The sequence below is a fragment of the Eretmochelys imbricata genome, chromosome 19, assembly GCF_965152235.1.
Source record: "Eretmochelys imbricata isolate rEreImb1 chromosome 19, rEreImb1.hap1, whole genome shotgun sequence".
Taxonomy (NCBI): Eukaryota; Metazoa; Chordata; order Testudines; family Cheloniidae; genus Eretmochelys; species Eretmochelys imbricata.
In genome coordinates this window covers 18941623-18966351 of record NC_135590.1, presented here as the reverse complement: position 1 = coordinate 18966351, position 24729 = coordinate 18941623, and the positions used below count along the sequence as shown (strand labels likewise).

General features: G+C 51.0%; 1 protein-coding gene and 1 long non-coding RNA gene across 3 annotated transcripts; one reads left to right on the top strand and one right to left on the bottom strand.

Moving 5' to 3' along the window:
* Positions 1 to 239: 239 nt before the first annotated feature.
* On the top strand, positions 240 to 3391 carry LOC144277320 (uncharacterized). Of its 2 annotated transcripts, none has more exons than XR_013348432.1 (3): positions 240 to 369; positions 2499 to 2642; positions 3254 to 3391. It is a non-coding gene; the product is annotated as an uncharacterized LOC144277320 (long non-coding RNA). The 2 variants fall into 2 exon arrangements; XR_013348431.1 differs by lacking the exon at positions 240 to 369 and adding an exon at positions 418 to 584.
* Positions 2978 to 24729, bottom strand: SMPDL3B (sphingomyelin phosphodiesterase acid like 3B). Its single transcript, XM_077838042.1, has 8 exons — positions 24663 to 24729; positions 16789 to 17002; positions 11589 to 11686; positions 8683 to 8826; positions 7599 to 7771; positions 7257 to 7437; positions 5067 to 5200; positions 2978 to 3658 (listed from the first exon to the last, which is right to left on the bottom strand). Exons 1-8 carry the CDS (start codon positions 24727 to 24729, stop codon positions 3278 to 3280), a joined length of 1392 nt encoding a protein of 463 aa, XP_077694168.1. The 3' UTR covers positions 2978 to 3277.

Genomic DNA, 24729 nt, shown 5'->3' with positions numbered 1-24729 from the left:
GCCCCGACCCCCCAGACCTCCAACACCCAGCCCCCCGACAGGCCCCCCCGACGGCCCCCCCCCAGCTCCCCGACAGGGCCCCGACCCCCACCCAGTCCCCCGACAGGCCCCCCCGGGGCCCCGCCCCCACCCAGGCCCCCCACCCATGACCCACATTATTTGGCTCCAGGGTCCCGCTGAGGCCTGGCCCGTGTGGGCCAGGGCTCTTGGGGAAGGTGGGGACTGGGGGTGCGTTGGGGTCGCCTTGCTGAGCGTAACCCAGGCTGACGGAAGCCGGAGCGGGGCCCTAGCCGCGCAGGTGGGGTCAGAGCTGCCGGAGCAGCGCGGCCGAACCGCACAGGCAGTCGGACCGCCCGCTCGTCGGCCGGGGTGAGTGGCCCCAGCTGGGTCTTCGAGCCCAAGTGGTGACAACCCCTCCCTGGGCTGGGTGCTCCCCTGAACCCCACTGGACTGTCACCCGAGGCTCTTCAGTCTAGCAGAGGAAGGTTAACCCAGTCCAAGGGCTGGAAGTTGAAGCTAGAGAGACTGGAAATAAGGTGTGACGAAGTTGGGAATTTCCCTTGTTCTGGTGTACGTGCGTCTATGTGAGTCTTACTGTTTTGGATGAATACTGTGCATGCCCCAGTTTTCCTGTGTGATGCATCAGGGCCTCGGTGGTGGGAACAGAGGTGTGTGGCTTTGGCTGAGACCCTCTGGAGCAGGTGAGGCTGCTCCAGCTGCCCCCAGTGCCCTTTGTAACCTGAGACCCAGGAGGGGGCTGCAACCAGGTGATGACCAGATTACTCTTTGCCTGGGAAGCGAGACAAAGACAAGGAGGAGGGGCAATGGGAGTATCCGAGGTTGGGTCTTTGGAAGCGTGACAGTCTGCTTGGGGGAGACTGGAAGAGGGGAGTCCAGGGCTTCTAGCCCAGAACTCCGTAAGAAAGTCACTGAATTTGTGGAATTCATGACTAGGGGGCAAAAAGCTGTGCATATCTTCCGCCACATTGTGGGAGGGAGCAGATTTCATGATCTTACGCTGTACAGTTCTCTGTGCAGCACAAGACAATACAGTTTTGGGTTTAGACTCCGGAGGGGGGTGTGCACTTGATTGCTGGGCAATTCCTGAGGTGAGTCTTCCCATGCAGAGCTGATCTCAGTGTCTGTGTCTTCCTGCCGCTGGGTGTGTCCCTACCTGTGTGTGTGCTGGAGAAGGCTTGAGGGCCTGGCTCATCAGGACAGAGTGAGGGAGCCCAGGCTGGTGGAGCAGGCGGGCTCAGTGGTACCCCAGTACATCAGGTTGCACCCAGAAGGGGGGGTAACCCACCACACCATGGTCACGGCTCCTCCCCTTCCATCTGCTGAAAAGTATCAAAGACCCTAAATAGTCCCATTCCATTCCCAATGCAGCAATTGCTGCAGCTGCTGCAGGGATGTTACTGAGTATGACTAGGAGGGAAGGAGAGGTGGGGCAGTTGCAAACGGGAGAGGAGGTGATCTCTGCAAGGGTGATTAGCCAGGGATCTGGGACTGGGTGATCATGAATGGGAGGGGAGGTGTCCACCAAATGATGTCTCTGTTAGTGTGTGCTCCATAGAGTCAGAAACGGTGAGAACCCCTATCACTCATTTCCAGCTTCTGGCAAACAGAGGCTAGGGACACCATTCCTGTCCATCTTGGCTAATAGCCATTGATGGACCTGTCCTCCATGAACTTATCTAATTCATTTTTGAACCCTGTTATAGTCTTGGCCTTCACAATATCCTCTGGCAAAGAGTGCCACAGGTTGACTGTGCATTGTGTAAATACTTCCTTTTGTTTGTTTTAAACCTGCTGCCTATTTATTTCATTGGGTGACCCTAGTTCTTGTGCTATGAGAAGGAATATATAACACTTCCTTATTTATTTTTTACACACCACTCATGATTTTATAGATCTCAATCATATCCCCCTTTAGTTGTCTCTTTTCCAAGCTGAAAAGTCCCAGTCTTATTAATCTCTCCACATACAGAAGCCATTCCATACCCCTAATCATTTTTGTTGCCCTTTTTTGAACCTTTTCCAATTCCAGTATATCTTTTTTGAGATGGGGCGCCCACATCTGCACACAGTATTCAAGATGTGGTGTACAATGGATTTATATAGAGGCAATATGATATTTTCTGTCTTATCTGTCCCTTGCTTAATGATTCCCAACATTCTGTTGGCTTTTCTGACTGCTGCTGCACATTGAGTGGATGTTTTCAGAGAATTATCCACAGTGACTCCAAGATCTCTTTCTTGTGTGGTAACAGCTAATTTAGATCCCATCATTTTATAGGTATAGTTGGGATTATGTTTTCCAATGTGCATTACTTTGCATTTATCAACCTTGAATTTCATCTGCCATTTTGTTGCCCAGTTACTCAGTTTTGAGAGATCTTTTGTAGCTCTTTGCAGTCTGCCTGGGACATAACTGTCTTGAGTATTTTTGTATCATCTGCACATTTTGCCACCTTACTGTTTACCCCTTTTTCCAGATCATTTATGAATATGTTGAATAGGACTGGGCCCAGTACAGACCCCTGGGGGACACCATGATTTACCTCTCTTCATTCTGAAAACTGACCATGTCTTCCTACCCTGTGTTTCCTATCTTTTAACCAGTTACCAATCCATGAGAGGTAAGCAACAGAAGAGATACTCTGGGACCCCTGGATCTGTTCTTGGGGTAACGCTGGGTGCCCATCACTTCAAACTTGGCCATTTATTTTGGAACCTAAGGTTAGGCATTGACATTGGAAAATCTTGGCCTAAGAAACTTGCTCAAGTTCACATGGTAAATGAGTGTCAGACTAAAGAACCGCACCAGCTGTCTTGGCTTATGCACCACAATCTAGCCTGCTGCCCCACATTGCCACCCACCCGTGCCACTCAGTCAGCCTCTGTGGTCTCCTTGGTACTAGGAAAAAAGGAATGTTCCTAATTCAAATTTCTGCACTTGGGCTACAATCCTAGTGACGAGGCAGGGTGTAGTTCCACACTTGTTAGCAGGCCGAGTTAAAGATTATGGGACTCATGGGGTGAACAGCAATTTCCTCGCCCACATTCCTGGTTAGAAAGCACCAGGCAGGACACCATCCCTTCCAAACCCAACAATCTTTATTAGAAGGGGTCAAAGTCATGTCATAAAACCCCTGGAATAAAAACAGATTTCATCCTCTTCTGGAGTAAATTCCAACCCCTGAGGCATTTGCTGATGTTGATGTATGTGCTGCATTCTCTGTTTGCACAGAGCTGGGGCTCCACCTAGGCAGAGTCACCAGAGGTGCCCCTGGAAGCGGAGGAGGCCCAGCAGTGAGCAGAGGAATAAAAGGGGTTTTGCTGGCAGAGAGGATACAGCTGTGAAGCTCCTGGCTTTAATGCATTCATCGTATTTTAGAAAATCAACTTCCCTGATAGCACAGACATGATCAGTCTGGCAGCTCTCGTCACACTCTGTGAGGTCATACTTGACTGAGTTAAACTGGTAGTACTGTTGTAAATAGTTCTTGTCCTTCGATATCTTCTCCAGCACCATGTGCATGGAGCGTGCTGACCCGTCAGGGACCTGGAAGGCTTCAGTCAGCCGGTATTCTCTCTCCCATCTTGGGGCCACCAGGTTAGCATGAGTTAGGTTTAAATAATAAGTCACTACCTCCTGCAGCGAGAAAGAGGAGACCAAGAGGAGTGTTGGGGCAACCAAGCACAGAAACAACACTGGGAGCGACCAGTTCGGCCAGGGCTGCGATGGGGCTGGGCTTCAGCAGCCTCCCCGTCACTGCTGCTGGTGTGGGGTGCTTCCGCCCACGCCAAACCCAGCATGGAAGAGACACCAGCTGCCTGGTGAGCGGTGAGCAGGTGTCTGGCAAGCTCTGGCCAATTCCAGCAGGACAGTTCTGGCTGGATGTTGGCTCTGCTTGGGGGCCCGGCCATCATGCTTGGGGCTTTATCCCATCAAGTAACAGGCCACGTGCAAAGGGCTGTTAATGGGGCCCAGGTTAAAGGTATCTCAAACCTGAGTATCCTGCAAGGGTCAGCTTTAAAAGAGTTTGACCAACTGGATTTGTGCCCCACTTTGCGTCTTTATGCTGGATGGAGAAGGGCTGGCAGGGCGCTTGGGGTGTTTGTTTTTACCACAGAAATATCAGGCTTGTAGCGCTTTGCAGGGGGGCGTGGGGGAGGGTGCAGGGTTACTGTAAGCATGAGCCCTTCCTGGTGGAGATGGGGGACTGAATCTTTACTAAAGGCTGCCTTTTGCCAAACTGTTCATTGCTCAGCAAAGTTACCGGGTGTTAACAAAATCAAGGCAAAAGCAGAGCTTTAAACAGTCTGGTTAAAACCCCTGCTGCTCTGTCTCCCAGCATTCACTCTCTGGGCTCCCGAGATCTCTCCTTGACTAGTTCTCCAGGCTTCCAGAGAATCTTCCAGGACAAATAAACGTTGCATTTCTAATGGACCAAACAGAAGAGTTTGATACTGTCGGGCCTTCCTTATTCACTGTAAAGAAGCAAAGAAGGGCACAAGCACATTTTCACCTTTCCAGGTAGCACAGATAACTGAGTCAGGGGCCCCCGCTACAACACAGCTATTCCCTGATCCGGTTACAGTACGGGTCCCATTCACAGTGTAGATCAGACCTAAACCATATTCTGTATGGGAGCTAGAGTCTTGCATGTGAGCTCTAGTCAGCTGTGATTTTATTCCCCAAATGGAAGTGCTGGAAGCCGCATTGCTAGGGATATTTAAAACCAGACTGGGTAAGGGCCTGCAGAATAAACTGGGAGGAGCAATCCTGCACTGCCCTGGAGGGCTCTGATCCCAGCAGCTCGCTACACCCACATCACCCTCCCAAGCTCCCTGGAACTTACTGCCATTGTCCTACTGAATCAAACCTTCACGTGCACTGTGACACTGGAATATTTTGCCCCTGCCTCTCTCCCTTTGGCCTTGGATTACCTCTGGGTCTGATTTATTAGAGCAATGTGGAGGTATTGGGTGAGTAGCCCCTGGGCTGTTGCAGTCACGCCCCAAGGGGACAGACCATGCAGTGTGGGGGCACCTCCCACCTTCACTTGCAGGGTGCCTCGGTCATAGTCAAAGACTCGGATCCCAGGGTTGTTGGCACCGTTGTGCACTCCGGGTAGCGTTGTTTTCCAGGGAGTCACTCCTGGGGCTAAGAACATGGTGGCGATTGGGGAACCTGAATGGAAAGGCAAAACAAAGCGTGTGTGAGTGAACGCCCTGCCTGCGTCAGGCCCAGTCCAGCTACAACCCCGGTGCATGGCATCGGTAACTATCTGTGACGCTGCTGCCTGCCCCACTTCCCTCGACCATGTGTCAGTGGGGCTCGTGAATCTGCTCCTAATGGCATCACGGTGCATGAGCGGCCGCCAACATCTGGGCTGACACCAGGGTTGAACTGGGGCCCTCCCCAGTTAAAAGCACAACTCTCTACAGCCTGAGCTAAAGAATCAGGCTCTGCAGCTACGGGTTGCAACAGCTTCACATCCTCTGTGGCCAGGGCCAGACTAACGCAGGGGCTTTAGGGGCTGTAGCCCAGGGCCTCGGGCTAAGGGCCCCCCACAAAAATCCATAATTATACACAATGCAGTGGTCACCAACCCGTCGATCGTGATCGACTGGTCCATCCTGGAGCTTCTGCCAGTCAATTGCAATCTCCAGGCCACTAAAAGTCCAGCAGCACAGCAGGGCTCAGGCAGGCAGCCTGCCATAGCCCCACGCTGCTCCCGGAAGCAGCCGGCTGCTGGCACGTCCCTGTGGCCCCTGGCACGGGGGCGGGAGGAGGCTCCGCGCACTGCCTCCACCCGCAGCACCGTCCCCGCAGCTCCCATTGGCCAGTTCCCGGCCAATGGGAGCTGCGGGGGCTGCACTTGCAGACGCGGGCCGCGCATGGAGACACGCTGTCCCCCTCCCGCCAGGGATGTGCAGAGACGTGCCAGCAGCCGGCCACTTCTGGGAGTGGCGTGGGGCTATGGCAGGCTGCCTGCCTGAGCCCTGCTGCACCGCTGGCTGGGAGCTGCCTGTGGTAACCCCCTGCTCCCGGTCAGACTCCCCTCCTGCACCCAACTCCCTCCCAGAGCCCGCACCCCTCAGCCCGGAGCCCCCTCCTGCACCCAACTCCCTCCCAGAGCCCGCACCCCTCAGCCCGGAGCCCCCTCCTGCACCCAACTCCCTCCCAGAGCCTGTACCCCTCACCCTCTCCTGCACCCCAACACTCTGCCTCAGCCCGGAGCCCCCTCCTGCACCCAACTCCCTCCCAGAGCCCGCACCCCTCACCCTCTCCTGCACCCCAACACTCTGCCTCAGCCCGGAGCCCCCTCCTGCACCCAACTCCCTCCCAGAGCCTGCACCCCTCACCCTCTCCTGCACCCCGCCCCAGGTCAGACTCCCCTCCTGCACCCAACTCCCTCCCAGAGCCCGCACCCCTCACCCTCTCCTGCACCCCAACACTCTGCCTCAGCCCAGAGCCCCCTCCTGCACCCAAACTCCCTCCCAGAAAGGAACTAATATAACAGCTGTTCTAAGATAAGTAGCCGCCTATTTTGAATTAACTTAACTATATTCTACATGTTTTAAGACTGAAATGTAACCACTGAATGACATTATGTTAATTAAAAGACAAGTTTAGTATAGCGTTAATAGCCTCAATGCCATAATTGTGATCATTTTGTTTTAAATTAGGAAAAAGACTTGTATACAAGGGTCCCACAAAATCTATTAACCCCAGGCCCACAGGGGAGTTAATCCGGCCCTGTCTGTGGCTCCCACTCAGAGAGCTCCATGGCAGACACTGACCAGTGAGTTACGCGGGCTGGAAAGATCTGTGCCGCTACCCCATAGGGCCTCAGCAGGTGGGGACGGAGTGCCTGGAGGACAGTCACCAGCCTCAGGTGGGGCAGTGCACTCTGGCCCTGCACAGTGCTGGGAGGCAGGAAGACTCGCCGAACAGTAACACCGGCAGGCTTACAGGTCTTGCCACATCATGGTGACAGCGGTTTTCAGCAAAGGGTCCCCTGATTTGGTACTGACAAGTCTATGTGCTGGAATAGACCGGACCAAACCACCGTCCATTCAATTTCAGAGAGTGTGATGCAGAACAAGTCTTTCCTAGCATTTGGACTCATTTCAATAGCATTTGGGGAACGGTCACCGAGAACCATGGTCAGTAATGGGATGTTCTCCTAGAGTGGTCGGGGCTGTGGGTGAATGGCTCAGACCAAGCCAAGGAACGGTACCTCCATTGCTGTAAAACATCCGAAAGCTGTCAGTGTGATGGTGCCCAAAGAACTGGGCAGCTATCACTGCATGGTGCTGCTGCACGATCTCTGTATAGCGTTTGTTAAAGTGCTTCCGGAACCAGGATTTGCTCTGCTTCTTCTCGAAGAAGCCAGGCGGGATGTGCCCCACAATGTAGACCTACAACAGAAAAGAGCCGGGCTGAGTACAGACTGAGTGCATGCTTCCAAGCAGAGTAGAGGCCCTCCAGGGTTTCTAGACTAAGGAGGAGCTCAGCAGCAGAAGGGGCTTCCAGGAGGGACATTCCAGGGTGGGAGAAGTCAAGAAGAAAACAGTTTTACCATTTCTTCTGCTTTTGACGCATTGGTCAGCACATCTTCCAGCCACTGGAACTGCCCACTAGGGTCCTCCAAGCCAGCTGTCTGATTATTGCTATCATAGTACAGATTGGTGTTGAGGACAATCATTCGTCCTTTGGTATTGGGACCAAGCAGCTTCTCACTGTAGAAAGCACCTGCAAAACACAACCAGCAGGAGAAGGACCTGATGGTACAACATTTGCTGGCTTTTGTGCCCCAAATTCCCCTCCTGTTTCTACCTCAGGTTCAGCTCCATGGTGATAGCTATGATGGGGGCCCTAGTCTGGGCACGGCTGCCAGCACATTGAACACCATGTGCTGTGGATCTGATCTGAGCAGGGTTAGTGGATGATGGTTAGCAGACCAGAAGCTTCCTAGAGCCCTGCCTGCATCAGTGCTCCCAGAGCTGCTTCCAGCCATGCAGCTGAAGTGCTGGTCATGCAATGATGGGAAAGGTTTTATGAAGAAGCTCAAAGTGGCCCAGCACACCGCTCTCCTGCATGCCTGGGAGTTTGTAAATGCATCCTTTGTTCCTGTTCAAGGAGGACACGTTCATCTGGAGTAAAATTATTTCAGGGCAGTCTATGGCTCTAGTGTAACCAGCACTTCCACCCACGGCTGCCTATGTCAGACCAGGATTAAGGGAGGCTCTGAGTGGTGATCTGCGCAAGTCAGTCCAGGAGCTGGAGAGCCAGCAAGAACCACGGGCTCTGTCTGAGTCCAACAGCCTCAGACCCTCATATTCATTACAGCCCAGTCCTACATCTTCTGTACTATAAGGGACACTCCTAGGCCACCCTTCTCGTGCAACTGTGAGAAAGCAGGAGAGATTGAGGTACAAGGAACCATCTTTCCTTTTCTCATGTGTAAGTGAATTCAGAGCTGGTGAGTGGCACCAGGTTGGCAGCCTATTGCTAGGGCCCTTCCTCTAGCTGCAGATATGCCCAAAACTGCCCTATCTGTAGAGGGCAGCATTGCATGGGCAGCATGTCAGTGGGGATTCCTCCGCCTTCTTCCCCCAGCAGTGCAGACAGCGGGAGCTAGCCGTGCCGGATGACGGGCATGCCTGCTTTGAATGCCGGGATGGAGGCGCTGCCGAGCCATGAGCGCCACAGTTCTGCTGTGGCGTTGTAGATCCTGTGTGTCTCAGCTGGGAACTGGTTCTTGGGATGGAAGTCATGATTGCCCATCGCAGGATAGACTTTAGTGCCTGGAGAAAATCAAGAGAAAACATGAAGGAACTTGTGGCCTGTTTTGGTGCTGGAGTGCAAGAGAGATAAGGGAGAGGACAGAATGGCTTGGGGTAGGGCAAGAGGATATGGGGCCCGTCAATGCTAGGTCACCACTTCACAGGGCAGGAATGGCTGAATGACATTCCCATCCAACATGGTGGTCTCAGCCGAGTGGCTGGGGAACAAAAACGCTAATAGGCCCCTTGTGAGCAGCCTGAGGCCTGGACAGGGTTTGGAGTGAATTCCCCTCTCGTGCATGGAGACATCTGCACTGGGGACACCTGTGGTGTTCTGAACTGCTGCAGCTCCACCAAAATACCTGTAGCAAACCTAGGGAGAGAAACCCTGCCCCCCACCCCCGGACAGAGGGCCAAAACGTCCCAGTGAAGGGCTATTTTGAGGGCTTTAAGTAGAGTCTAGGGAGGAATTGTGCAGGTCAGTCCTTGGGGAGGAGCTGTTTAGGGGGGCACTTGAGGAACTGCTTAAAGTCAGCACCTGGGGAGCCATTTATAGTGAGTGACTTAGAGTGAGCACAAAGGGGATAGGGAGTGCTTAGGGTGAGCACTCGGGGGGAGGGGGAGGATAGGACTGTCGGGTGAGCCCCCAGTGAGGAGCTGTTCAGGGCGAGCACTCGGGGGGCAGGGGGGAGACTGTCAGGTGAGCCCCCGTGAGGAGCTGTTCAGGGTGGGCATTTGCAGGGACATGGAAGCTGCCAGTTTCCAGAGCCGCAGCCTGGCACCTTTTGCCAACAGTGCAGTCAGCTGTGGGAAATGCTGACTGACTCCATGCTGTGCGCATTTCACCTCTGCAGGAGCACTGGAGAGCCACTCACTCAGGAGGGGGCCTTTTGCACTAGACCGCTTTCAGAGTAGCGGCCATGTCAGTCTGTATCCCCAAAAAGAACAGGAGGACTTGTGGCACCTGAGAGACGAACAAATTTATTTGAGCATGAGCTTTCGTGAGCTACAGCTCACTTCATCGGATGCATTCAGTGGAAAATACAGTGGGGAGATTTATATACACAGAACATGAAACAATGGGTGTTACCATACACACTGTAAGGAGAGTGATCTGGTAAGGTGAGCTATGACCAGCAGGGAGAGCCGGTGGGGGGGGAGGGGGAGGAAGACTTTTAGAGTGATAATCAAGGTGGGCCATTTCCAGCAGTTGACAAGAATGTCTGAGGAACAGTGGATGGGGGAGGGGGGGAGAAATAAACATGGGGAAATGAATGTTATAATTCTTGACGTCTGATTTGTGTCCATTTATTCTTTTACGTAGAGACTGTCCAGTTTGGCCAATATACATGGCAGAGGGGCACTGCTGGCACATGATGGCATATATCACATTGGTAGATGTGCAGGTGAACGAGCCTCTGATAGTGTGGCTGATGTGATTAGACAGCAACCAACCTGAAGCAAATATTCACCAGCAACCACACACCACAGAACAAAAACACTAACCCAGGAACCTATCCTTGCAACAAAGCCCGTTGCCAACTGTGTCCACATATCTATTCAGGGGACACCATCATAGGGCCTAATCACATCAGCCACACTATCAGAGGCTTGTTCACCTGCACATCTACCAATCTGATATATGCCATCATGTGCCAGCAATGTACATTGGCCAAACTGGACAGTCTCTACGTAAAAGAATAAATGGACACAAAGCAGACGTCAAGAATTATAACATTCAAAAACCAGTCGGAGAACACTTCAATCTCTGTGGTCTCTCGATTACAGACCTAAAAGTGGCAATTCTTCAACAAAAAAAACTTCAAAAAACAGACTCCAATGAGAGACTGCTGAATTGGAATTAATTTGCAAACTGGACACCATTAACTTAGGCTTGAATAAAGACTGGAAGTAAAACCATTTCTCCATGTTTATTCTTCCCACCCCCCGGTTCCTCACATGTTCTTGTCAACTGCTGGAAATGGCCCATCTTGATCACTACAAAAGGTTTTTGTCTTTTTCCTCTCCTGCTGGTAATAGCTCACCTTACCTGATCACTCTTGTTACAGTGTGTATGGCAACACCCATTGTTTCATGTTCTCCGTTTATATAAAATCTCCCCACTGTATTTTCCACTGCATGCATCTGATGAAGTGAGCTGTAGCCCACAAAAGCTTATGCTCAAATAAATTTGTTAGTCTCTAAGGTGCCACAAGTCCTCCTTTCCTTTTGCACTAGGTTTCTCAAGTGGGCAGCCGTGGCCCCTCCGAGGAATGATCCACGTTTGGTTTTCCATAGACACAGTTCAATTATGGGCTTGATGTACTTTGCTGGGGCATTCCAGTGCTAGGCCAGCATCTCTCCACTGATCTGGTGGGTCCGGCCCCAGTGTTGGGATAATTCCTTCTCCCCATTGCTGAGATGTTCAAGCAGGAGAGGTTTCCAATGGTTTTTTCCACCATGAATTATTCAAAGGCTGCTGCTATTCCAAACTTCCCCCTTGCAGTGTGTTGCCCCTTCAAGAGTGAAGCTAATCAGAGACCATAAGGGTGTTCTGGACCCCCTCCACCCCTCCCAGGCGTAGAGTTTATAAATCATAGGAAGGGGGCAAATATGCCCTCATATCCCAAGTGTGCTAGATTTCTTGACCCCTTAGATGACTGCCCCTTCTCTAAATCTGCCATCTCTATCTGGCTGAGCTGGTCTTTCCTGCCAGTGGGATGCTGGGTCAGATATTCTCTGCACTGCCACCTTCTTGGTTTGTCAGCTCAGGTGAATCGTACCTGGAAACGCCCGTTTTATCAGAGCAGTCAAATTGGCAATTATTTCCAGCACTGCTTCTTCTCCAAGTTTCTCATTGGGGACATGAGGGGTATCGTCACTGGAAAACAGCACAAACATCACATGCAGCTAGCAGTCTGAAAGGGAAGAGTCTGTATGCAGAGTCGTGATAACCATGTCAGTCCCAGGATACTAGAAAGTCAAGGTGGATAGGTGTAAAAGCTACTTCCTCACTCACCTTGTCTCAGGAAAGCACCTGCACATACAATAGAAAAGGCAGCCTGTAGGTAACTTTCGCCTAGCATGGGGGTGTGATTTCACGTGAACATTTGGGGAACTGTTCAGGGCAAGAGTCTGTTCCATTTTGTTCAGCTTTTTCTTTTTACATTAGAAATCTGGGTCTGGCTATACTCTGTTGTTTCTGGAAGATGCCATGAGGTTATGAGTTACACATACCAAGAGAATAAACCCTGATTAACTGAGGGGAAATTAAGCTCTTTGTTTGTAACACACCTGCCTGCCTGCACAGCTGGAGAAAAGCCCATTTGTTAGAGATGCAAACTCCCACCTCTTTAATCAAGGGCTCCCAACTCTGCTCTCTGGGTGCTCCAAGAAGGACCTCCGGCAGAACCGGAGAGCAGACATGACATTCCCCATATGTCATAGAATCATAGAATATCAGGGTTGGAAGGGACCTCAGGAGGTCATCTAGTCCAACCCCCTGCTCAAAAGCAGGACCCATACCCAATTAAATCATCCCAGCCAGGGCTTTGTCAAGCCTGACCTTAAAAACGTCTAAGGAAGGAGATTCCACCACCTCCCTAGGCAACGCATTCCAGTGTTTCACCACCCTCCTAGTGAAAAAGTTTTTCCTAATATCCAACCTGAACCTCCCCCACTGCAACTTGAGATCATTACTCCTTGTCCTGTCCTCTTCCACCACTGAGAATAGTCTAGAACCATCCTCTCTGGAACCACCTCTCAGGTAGTTGAAAGCAGCTATCAAATCCCCCCTCATTCTTCTCTTCTGCAGACTAAACAATCCCAGTTCCCTCAGCCTCTCCTCATAACTCATGTGTTCCAGACCCCTAATCATTTTTGTTGCCCTTTGCTGGACTCTCTCCAATTTATTCACATCCTTCTTGTAGCGTGGGGCCCAAAACTGGACACAGTACTCCAGATGAGGCCTCACCAATGTCGAATAGAGGGGGATGATCACGTCCCTCGATCTGCTCGCTATGCCCCTACTTATACATCCCAAAATGCCATTGGCCTTCTTGGCAACGAGGGCACACTGCTGGCTCATATCCAGCTTCTCGTCCACTGTCACCCCTAGGTCCTTTTCCACAGAACTGCTGCCTAGCCATTCGGTCCCTAGTCTGTAGCTGTGCATTGGGTTCTTCCGTCCTAAGTGCAGGACCCTGCACTTATCCTTATTGAACCTCATCAGATTTCTTTTGGCCCAATCCTCCAATTTGTCTAGGTCCCTCTGTATCCTATCCCTGCCTCCAGCATATCTACCACTCCGCCCAGTTTAGTATCATCCGCAAATTTGCTGAGAGTGCAATCCACACCATCCTCCAGATCATTTATGAAGATATTGAACAAAACCGGCCCCAGGACCGACCCCTGGGGCACTCCACTTGACACCAGCTGCCAACTAGACATGGAGCCATTGATCACTACCCGTTGAGCCCGACAATCTAGCCAACTTTCTACCCACCTTATGGTGCATTCATCCAGCCCATACTTCCTTAACTTGCTGACAAGAATACTGTGGGAGACCGTGTCAAAAGCTTTGCTAAAGTCAAGATACAATACATCCACTGCTTTCCCTTCATCCACAGAACCAGTAATCTCATCATAGAAGGCGATTAGATTAGTCAGGCATGACCTTCCCTTGGTGAATCCATGTCAAACAGCCCCTTTTCAAACCAAGTCTCCCAGACTCTTCTTTAGTGTCATACCAAGGGGCACAAAGCTGTTTGCAAACCCTTCTTCTGGTGCCTTGAACAGTGCACAGCTCTGCGCTCCAATGACTCTGCTAACGGCATCGGGCCAGGAGAGCGAGTGCAGCCTAGGGGCTGTCAGTCATGGTGCCCACTGCGTGACCGCTGTGGAACTGCCTGTGTGCAGAAGGGACTCCTGGCCTGAGGTGCAGGGGTCTGGTTATGATTTGTGGCGGGGTACTAGTCGGACTCCGCCAGCAGCAGGTTCCTGAGTTGTTAGGTAACTAGATTAACAATAACTCCTTCGTGCTCTGTAACGATTGGTCAATTGTTAATACATACACTGTATATGTTACCAGTTCTCTGGTGCTATCTGGCCAGGAGATATCTGCTAGCCAGGCTGCCCCACTGTGACTCTGCCTGACCCACACAGCTCCAGTGTGGATGATTTCACTTCTAGAATAAAGGCTATTGTTTAAATACCCACCGAAGGCTCCAGAATTAGTTATCTCGAACCAGAGGAACCTGCAAAGGAGCACTCCTTCCTGCCTGAGAAGAAGTGTCTGACAGCAACACATGCCTTACTCCTAGGTAGTTGAAATGTCCCCAATGATACGCAAGGGAGAACTTGGGAAAGGCTGGCCATATTTAGCAGCTTCTTCATTAGTGAGGACAGCAACTTCTGCTTCTTTATCCTTGTTTCAGAGTAACAGCCGTGTTAGTCTGTATTCGCAAAAAGAAAAGGAGTACTTGTGGCACCTTAGAGACTAACCAATTTATTTGAGCATGAGCTTTCGTGAGCTACAGCTCACTTCATCAGATGCATACCGTGGAAACTGCAGCAGACTTTATATATACACAGAGAATATGAAACAATACCTCCTCCCACCCCACTGTCCTGCTGGTAATAGCTTATCTAAAGTAATCTTCAGGTTAGGCCATTTCCAGCACAAATCCAGGTTTTCTCACCCTCCACTCCCCCACACAAATTCACTCTCCTGCTGGTGATAGCCCATCCAAAGTGACAACTCTTTACACAATGTGCATGATAATGAAGTTAGGCCATTTCCTGCACAAATCCAGGTTCTCTCACTCCCTCACCCCCCTCCAAAAACCCACCCCCATACACACACAAACTCACTCTCCTGCTGGTAATAGCTCATCCAAACTGACCACTCTCCAAGTTTAAATCCAAGTTAAGCCAGAACATCTGGGGTGGGGGGTAGGAAAAAACGAGAGGAAATAGGCTACCTTGCATAATGACTTAGGCTACCTTGCATAATGACTTAGGCTACCTTGCATAATGACTTAGCCACTCCCAGTCTCTATTTAAGCCAAATAGAGACTGGGAGTGGCTAAGTCATTATGCAAGGTAGCCTATTTCCTCTCGTTTTTTCCTACCCCCCCCCCCAGATGTTCTGGTTTAACTTGGATTTAAACTTGGAGAGTGGTCAGTTTGGACGAGCTATTACCAGCAGGAGAGTGAGTCTGTGTGTGTATGGGGGTGGGTTTTTGGAGGGGGGTGAGGGAGTGAGAGAACCTGGATTTGTGCAGGAAATGGCCTAACTTCATTATCATGCACATTGTGTAAAGAGTTGTCACTTTGGATGGGCTATCACCAGCAGGAGAGTGAATTTGTGTGGGGGGGTGGAGGGGGAGAAAACCTGGATTTGTGCTGGAAATGGCCTAACCTGTTGCTCACTTTAGATAAGCTATTACCAGCAGGACAGTGGGGTGGGAGGAGGTATTGTTTCATATTCTCTGTGTATATATAAAGTCTGCTGCAGTTTCCACGGGATGCATCCGATGCAGTGAGCTGTCGCTCAGGAAAGCTCCTGCTCAGATAAACGGGTTCGTCTCCAAGGTGCCACGAGGACTCCTGTTCTTTCTTTCTCCTTGTCTCCCCTACATTGTGCGTGCAGCCGCTGCGGCAGCTTGGGAGCAAGGCCACATGTCGCCTCTGCCTTGGGATGCGGCTGCCCTTGCTCCCCAGCTCAGCGCAGGTCTCGCTGCAAGCACGTCCAAATCCCAAGTGGATACTGTAGCAGGACCCCAGAATAGCCTCCGAATACAGTTTTGAGGTTCACTCTTCCCTAACCATTGTCCCAGCCCAGCCTGTACCTTCTACCAACACTGCTGGGAGCTCTGGACTACTGAGGCATGCTGCAGGAATGGCCATTCTACAAATAATTAGGAGAAATAAATGGATAAGCAGTGTCTTTTTCTTAAAGCCCCAGCTTCTGGAGTCTTGTGATTATGTGGGAATCTCCATTTTCAGTTCTTTAACACAGAAGTTTCTAGCTCTCATGGCTATGGACCCCTCAACGACCGATTGCATCTAACTCTCCCTCTCCCCCCAACTTTATCATCTTTTAAATCTCATTATTTTAAAGCCAGTTTCATGATTTAAATGGGGTTGACTCATAATGCCACTGTGCAAGACATCTGGGATTCTGTGTGCAGCTCTGGTCAGCCACACTCAAGAAAGAAATATGGGTTTAAGAACCTGGAACAGGAGCAGAGAAGGGCTACTAGGATGATCAGGCAAATGGAGAGCCTGTGTTACAACAAGAGACTAGAAGAGCTTGGCTTGTTTAACCTAGCAACATGAAGGCTGAAAGGGATCCGTACTGCTCTCTAGAAATACATTAGGGGGTAAATGCCAGGGAGGGAGAAGGGCCCAAAAGGTATTTAGGTGGCTAACACCCACTGCAAGTTAGGTGTTTAAATGCCTTTGAGGATCTGGTCCAAGAGCTATTTGAGCTAGAAGACAATGTTGGAACAACAAATGGGTATAAATTGGTCATGAATAAATTTAGGCTGGAAATTGGAAGACGGTTTCTAAACATTACAGGAATGAGGCTCTGGAACAGCCTCCCAATAGGAGCAGAGAGAGCGAGAAACCTTACTAGTTTGAAGAGGGAGCTTGATAAGTTTATGAACGGGATGATATGATGATAGAAGGAGACTAGATCTGATGACCTGGAGGTCCCTTCCTGGCCTGTGTTCCTATAATTTGGGAGCACTTGAGACTGGCAATAGTGGATCAGATTCCTCTGTAACTGAGTGGGGGCTCTCTCTGCAGCCACACATTTGCTAATTGCAGAGTAGCAGCTATTACCCGAAGGTGCTCATGTGCACTGTGAGTAGAATTCAAAGTGTTTCTGCACATGACACCTAATCACAACATTCATAGGGCATGATCACATGATAAGCCCTATCTTTCACTGCTATGCATGGATGGACTCCTTACCCAGTCCAAAGGATGAAGTCTGGATCAGGCAGGATCTCCTTCATGGCATAAATGGAGGAGTTTATGAGAATCCAAGGAGAATCACACATGTAATTTCCCCATGTGCCTGCATCGGACACTGGCTGGGAGCCAGCAGACGGACACACCTGGAGAGGGTCTGTTGCCACGCTGTATTCTGGGTCCAAATGGAGGTCTGTGATATGCCAAAAGTGACCTGCCAAAGACAGAACAAACACCACCATGCAGTGCAATCAAACACCGGAAGTAGCTGTGCCAGCTGGGAAGCCATGAGGTCAGAGAGCGTTATACAGCTAGATTTCGATTAGAATCATTCCCTTTGCAGATACTGGTATTCCCAAACCAGCGTCCATGTGAGAAGTTTACTGACATAACTTCCAAGCCCGCAGTAGAGGCTCAGTGGGGAGGGCTCTGGCCTGGGAGTTGGGAGACCTGTCTGCAATTCCCTCCTCTGCCACAGACTTCCTGTGTGACCTGGGGTAAGTCACGTAGTCTCTCCAAGCCTCAGTTCCCATCTGTAACAAGGGGATAATAGCAGTGACCTGTGTCCCGGGGGTAAATACAGTACAGAGTGTTAGGTATTCAGATACCTGGCCCCCATCAGTGCAGTAAGTACCATAGACAGACAAGATAATACTATACAGCACAGTCCAAACACACACTGCTGGGCAGTGCAATTCAAACTAACCACTCAGTGCACACAGCTGCAGAGACTGAGGGTCTGTTAGAGCTAACAAGACAATGTACCTGCAGTGGGTGGACAATCCCTGACCTAGGTAATCCCTACCTGAAAGTTAAACATGCCTTGTGTCTTCAATAAACTCAGCAGTGCTGCATCATGAGAGGGTTGGGGGCTTCTACTTCCACCATAAGACCCCATACTACAGTCAAGCAAATGATTATTAGAATTATTATCAGTGTGACGGTTTCCAAAAGCAGACCCCAGCATGTGGCCACACTACCCTAGTAGAACCCCTGGCCAAGCCAGAGTGCAGAACTTGGATTTTGGGCAGCTAAATCTCAGCTGGGGTTAAAGCACGGCTAGGGTCAGAATCAAAGCAAGGAGCCTGCCTGAACTGAGCAATCTGGAAGAGGGAGAGATGGGGGTTGCTCCCCAGGACAGAAAAGCTGCCCTGTGGACATCTCCCTGTTGTTGCTTGGTGTCTGCAGGAGAGGCTTTGCTGAATGGTGCTGTGTTGGTGGAACAAGCCCTCGGTCAGTGGGAGACCCAGAGAGGATTTGGGGTTTTCTTAACTGCAGCCTCCTGTGCAGTGCCTTCGCCCCTTCTTCGGGGGCAGTGCAGACCTGGCAAACCCTCTGCACCGGCGCTGTGGGGGAGCCTCCTGCAGACGGAGCTCGGGGGCTGTTAGTCACCACTGCTCTGGGCAGATGGCACAGCCATCCTGGCAGCGCAGCAGCGGGAGATCTCTAAAGGTGCTGTCACAGACGCTGTCAAGCTGGCAGCGTTTCGGCTGGGCCCTTCCCCTGGAAGGGCTGCCCTGGGTTCTGCAAGGGTGAGTGAACGGTTTCTTTAAAATCTGCAGCAAGACAAGGGCAAGGAAGTTTTCAGGCAGGAGCTGCCTGCTGAAGCAGGAACAGACAGATGCCAGGCAACTGCAGGGAGATGACGGTTGTCCTTACGCTAATCAAGTTCCTTGTTTAGTGCTGGAGGAAAGTGACTCCTCCTGCGATTCTTTATTGTGTTCTCTGCACATAGGGGTTCTGGGGAAGCCAGCACTTTCCAAGCTGAAGCTCTTTGCTCCGCAATACTTTTTGACCCCGTGGCCGCATCCACCTCCTGCTGCCAGGACCCCATCCCCCAGTGGAATCCACAAAGGAGCAGCTGCAGTTTAGTGGAATGGGAGAATGGAGGAGCAGGCCATAGAGCCAGCAATCCCCTTTCTATGGGCCCCCTTCTGGTTTTTGCTCCTCTTGGTTGTAGCAGTGAAGCGGAGCCCCTGCCCTCCATTTACAAAACATTAGCCTGGCCTGGCTGTCTGCTGAGTAGCATTTCAGGGGAAGAGTTTAGTTCTGACTTGATCTTCTCTCGGAGGGGAGCCATTTCCCTGACTCCCTGAGCTCTTGCAGCAGCTGAGCACTTGTTTACTCTACGCACGCACAAGAACCCCATTCCCAGACTAGTATCTGGAAAGGACTGAGCTCTGGTTTAAGTCATACTGCAGATGGCAAGCGAGTTCTGGGCTCCATCAGCTACAGGTGAGCTTTTGACTGACCCTGCCTCTGTTCAGAAAGGATGGGCTCCATCTAAACCAAAACAGGACCAGACGGTGGCATATAAAATGGAAAAGGTCACAGACGTGTGTTTAAACTAAGGGCTGGGGGAAAGCTGGTGAGTGTGGAGAAGCACATGGTTCAGACAGAGACATCCCTTAGGGGAGGTTTTATTAAAGGGGATGCTCTACATCCTCGCAAAGAGAGGACAGAAGTACAGGGAGGAACTGAAAAAAGCCCCATCGCTACATCACATAAAGCAGACAACTTAAGACTGACAAATCTTGTAAGTGCTTGTCTACAGATACAAGAAGTTTAAATACTATGATGAGTGCACTTGAGTGCCTGGCATTACATGAGGATATGGATATAATCGGCATTACAGAAACTTTGGTGGAATGCCGATAATCAATGGGACACAGTAACACCAGGGTACAAAACGTATCGGAATGACAGAGTAAGTCATGCTGGTGAGGGAGTGGCACGATATGTGAAAGAAAGCGTACAGTCAATATAGTCAAAATCTTAGATGTATCAGTGGGGCCACTAGACAAAGAAGCACTCAGGGAAGACTAGGCCATTGCGGATGAAGCTAAATGAATTCTTTGCATCCGTCTTCACTGCAGAGAGTCTCACACCTGAGCCGTTCTTTTTAGGTGACAAATCTGAGGAACTGTCCTTGATTGCGGTGTCAATAGAGGAGGTTTGGGTACAAATTGATAAACAGTAATAAGTCACCAGGACCAGATGTATTCACCCAAGGGTTCTGAAGGAACTCAGATATGAAATTGCAGAGCTATCAGGGCCAGCTCTAGGTTTTTTGCCGCCCCAAGCTCCGAGAGCACAACTGCCCAAGGGTGGCCGGACGCCGCCCCTGGAATTGTGCCTCCCCAAGCACGTGCTTGCTTTGCTGGTGCCTAGAGCCGGTCCTGAGAACTGCTAACTGTGGTATGTAACCGACACTTAAATCGGCCTCTGGAGACTGGAGAATAGCTAATTAAGGCTGATTTTTAAAAAAGGCTCCAGAGGCAACCTGGCAATTACAGGCCAGGAAGCCTAGCTTCAGTACCAGGTAGATTGGTTGAAATTATTGTAAAGAACAGAATGATCAGACATATAGATGAACACGATTTGTTGGTAAAGAGTCAACATGACTTTTGTAAATGGAAATCATGCCTCAGTCTATTTGAATTCTTTGAACTGACCAGAAAACAGGGATAAGGGTGATCCAGTGGATACTGTGTATTTGGACTTTCAAAAAGCCTTTGATGATATCCCATGACTCCTTACTTTGCCCAAGAGCCTTTGGCAGGGGACAAGAGGGAAGGCAATCTCATGGATCATAACTGGTTACAAACAAAGCTGAACCAAACAGTGGGAATAAATGGTCAGTTTTCATAGCAGAGAGAGGTAAATACCAGGGTCCCCCAATGATCTGTCCTGGGACCTGTGCTGTTCAACATGTTCATAAATGATCTGGAAAAGGGGTAAACAGTGAGGTGGCAAGGTTGCAGCTGATACCAAATTACTCAAAATTGTTAAATCCAAAGTAGACTGTGAAGATTTATGAAGAAATCTCACAAAAGTGGGTAACCAGGGAAGGAAATGGCAGATTTAATTCAGTGTTGATAAATGAAAAGTAAGAATGCACAATGGAAAATGTAATCCCAGCTATACATACAAAACAATGGGGTCTAAATTAGCTGTTACCACTCAAGAAAGAGATCTTAACGTCATCATGAATAGTTCTCTGAAAACATCTGCTCAATAGGCTGTGGCAGTCAAAAAAAGCTAACAGAAAGTGAGGAACCATTAGGAAAGGGATAGAAAATAAGACAGAAAATATCATAATGCCAATATATAAATCAGTGGTATGCCCACATCTTGAATACTGCATGCAGTTCTGGTCAGCCCCATCTCAAAAAAAAAAGAAAAAGAAAAAAGATAGATTAGAACTGGAAAAGATACAGAGAAAGGCAACAAAACATCATAAGGGCTGTGTAACAGCTTCCACATGAAAAGAGATTAAAAAGACGGGGACTGTCCAGCTTGGAAAAGAGACGACAGAGGGGAGATAGGACAGGGGTCTATACAATCATGACTGGGGCGGAGAAAGTGAATAAGGAAGCGTATTTATCCCTTCACATTACATAACATAGGATATGACCCAGTGATCACCCAGTGAAATTAACAGGCAGCAGGTTTAAAACCAACAAAAGCAAGTACTTCACAGAGTGCACTGTCAACCTGGGAAACTTGTTGCCAAGGGGATGTTGTGAAGGCCAAAAGTATAACCGGCTTCTAAAAAGAATGAGAGAAGTTCATGAAGGATAAGTCCATCGATATCTATTATCCAAGATGGTCAGGGACATAGCCCCCTGCTGTGGGTGTCCCTAAGCCTCTGACTGCCAGATGCTGGGAGTGGACACCACGGAACGGATCACTCGATAAATTGCCCTGTTCTGTTCACTCTCCCTGAAGCATCTGGCTCTGGCCACCATCGGAAGATAGGCTACTGAGCTATGTGGACCAGTGGTTGGACCCAGTATGGCCGTTCTTATGAGATTCCAATGTCCCAGCAGCAGCAGAGTCCCCAGAGTTCTGGTGTACAGTATTTCCAGGATGGCTGACAGGCTGGAGCAGGGCTGACTGTGACATGTTTCTCTGTTGGTAGCACATCCATCACCCAGCAGGTTAAGGCCTGTAGTTCGGTGCTCCTCCTTTCCCTAAAGGTTCCCCAGTTCCAAATAAACATAAACCCCTCCTCTAAACACCATCATCTCACCCACACATTGAGATCTTGCAGTGCTGCCTGTCTAACTGGCCCTATGAGTGGAAGTGGAAGCATTTCAGAGAATACCACTAGGGAAGTCCTGGACTTCAATCTCTTTCCTAGCAGCCTAAATTTGGCCTCCAGGACCTTTCTCCTATGGTACCTACATGTCATGACCACTGGCTCCTCCCCAGCACTGCACATAAGTCTATCTAGATGTCTCAAGAATCTTCAAGCTTTGCATCTAGCAGGGAATTCACCATGCGGTTCTCCTGGTCATCCAAACACAACTATCTGTATTTCTAATAACTGAATTCCCCACTACTATTACTTGTCTCTTCCTAATAAGTGGGGTCCCCTCCCCCAGAGGGGTATCCTCAGTGTGAGAGAACAGCAGGACATCATCTAGAAAGAGGCTGCTCAGGGCGAATTTCTGGCCTGTCTCACTCAGATTTGCTGGGGGGGGGAGATGACCCCCAATTCAGTGAACTTGTTTAGCAACAGGGCAGGATACAAGCAGAGTGTTTCTCAAGCACTAGGAGCCGGCCCTGGCTGAGAACCCTGGCCATGCGCCATGGACTTGTGTCCGGGATCTGTGCATGATGCAAGTTGGGGGAAGTGCACTCTGCTCCTCGCTGGAGCTGCAGTGCTGAGTGTGTAGCTGGAATGGGTCAGGGACCCTTGACTTCCCTGCGACCACGCAGGGGGCCTCACACTTGGAAGGGCAGAATTTTAGCACAAGGAGCATTGCCTCCTTTAAAGCTCCAACTGTGAGGTGCATTTAATACAGCTATAGATTACAGACAAGCACTCTCAGGGAGGCCATAGCCAGTGGTGAGCCGGAGCCGGTGCGCCGGAACCAGTTGTTAAATTTAGAAGCCCTTTTAGAACCGCGAGGGACAACCGGTTCTAAAAGGGCTTCTAAATGTAAGAACTGGCCAAAAGTGGCGCCTTGGGCCCCGACCCCGTGGGTGCTCCGGGGCTGGAGCACCCATGGGGAGAATTTGGCGGGTGCAGATCACCCACCGGCAGGTCCCCGCCCCACCCCCAGCTCACCTCTGCTCCGCTTCCACCCCTGAGTTACGCTCCACCCCGCTCTGCTTCTCCACCCCCCCCCCCCCCACCGCTTCCCGCGAATCAGCTGTTGGCGCGGGAAGCCGGGGGGCTGAGAAGCAGGGGGCGGCTTCGTGCTCAGGCCCAGGGAGGCGGAGCGGAGGGGAGCTGGGGCTGGGGGGGCGAGGAGGGTCACCTGCGCCGCAGCAGGTAACCTGGGGCGGGGGGGGCAGGGGAACCGCTCCCCGCCCCAGCTCACCTCCGCCACCCTGGGCCTGAGCGCGAAGCCGCCGCCTGCTTCTCAGCCCTCCCAGGCTTCCCGCCGAACAGCTGATTCGCAGGAAGGTGAGGGGGGCGGAGAAGCAGAGCAGGGCGGTGGGTTCAGGGCAGGAGGCGGAGCGGAGGTGAGCTGGGGCTGGGCGCGGGGCGGGGAGCTGCCGGTGGGGGCTCTGCACCCACCAAATTTTCCCCGTGGGGCCTCCAGCCCTGGAGGACGCAGGGAGTCGGCGCCTAAGGCGCCACTTTTGATGTGATCAGTGGGGGGAGCGGCCGCTCCCCCTGCTCCCCCCCAGCTACGCTCCCCCACCTCTAGGAGCTAGAGGAACCTGCCGGACGCTTCCTGGGAGCCGCCCCAGGTAAGCACCGCCGGGACTCCCCACCTCGCCCCCCGGCAGGTCCCTCTGGCTCTTAGGGGCAGGGCGGGGTGGGCACCCACTACAGTGGCCCACAAGACCCTCCTGCCCGGTTCTGGGGGCAGTCAGGGGACAGGGGTAGATGGGGCAGGGGTTCTGGGCGGGGGGGAGCCGTCAAGGAATGTGGGGGGTTGGATGGGGCAGGAGTCCCGGGGGGCGGGGGCGGGCCACGACCCCCTCGTGGGGTGAGAAGGGAGCCGTTGTTAAGATTTTGGCAGCTCATCACTGGCCATAGCAATTCAGAGCAGTCCCATAACCACACACAGCTATACGCCTCGCCATCCCTTCCCCCACCCTAACCCCGTCTCTTGAGTTACGACTACGCTTGGATTTCACATTCCTCAGGGCAGAGTGCGTGTCTGTTATCGGCTGGAGTCGACATATGGTGCCTAAACCCAACCCAATTAAAGGAACACACTGTTAGCTTGCAGTCTAATTACTGAGTTAGGTTGTTCCAGGCCTCTCCCCCAGCCCCAAGGACCCTGCCAATAGCTTGTTTGTTTTTAAAACAATCTTTTTTACAATCTCATTTTCCTGTTTTTTTAAATATTCTCCCCCTTATTGCCCAGTGAAAAACGCACACACACACACACACACACAAAACCAGCTGCCTTAGCCACCAGCCCCACTATGCTACCAAATAGACCACATCAACACACTGGACAGAGAAGGCCTTTGCCCCCTAATCTCTGTCACTTTGGGGGTAACTTGGGGGTTGCTCGGATAGTAGATACACAGGGAACAAGTACAGAAGTGTGCCTTTTCTTAAGTTTGACATGTTTTTCCAGCAACAGGGGCAGGGCCCAGCTCTCTGCCATCCTGCCTAGCCCAATGCTTTCTGCCTGTGCCTCGAGGCAGGGGACGTCTCAACACAATCTTATGTCAGTGGCCAGATGGAAATAAACCTCATGAATGCAAAGAGAGCCAGCCATGCACTGCCCCAGAAGCTGTGGGTATGTTCATATCTTGCAGCCTGTTTAAAGAGATGTGAGCAAGCCAAGTTTAGTTTAGAAATCACATTATGGCAAAGCTCCCCTTGGAAGAAGCAGGCTTTCCCCCAGTCTAGAGCAACCAGGCGGCCACAGGAAGCTCAAGGAGGCTGTTACCTTGGACGGTGGCAGCAGTCACAATCCTGCAGCACATTAGAAGCAGCAAGAATCTCCAGGAATCCAT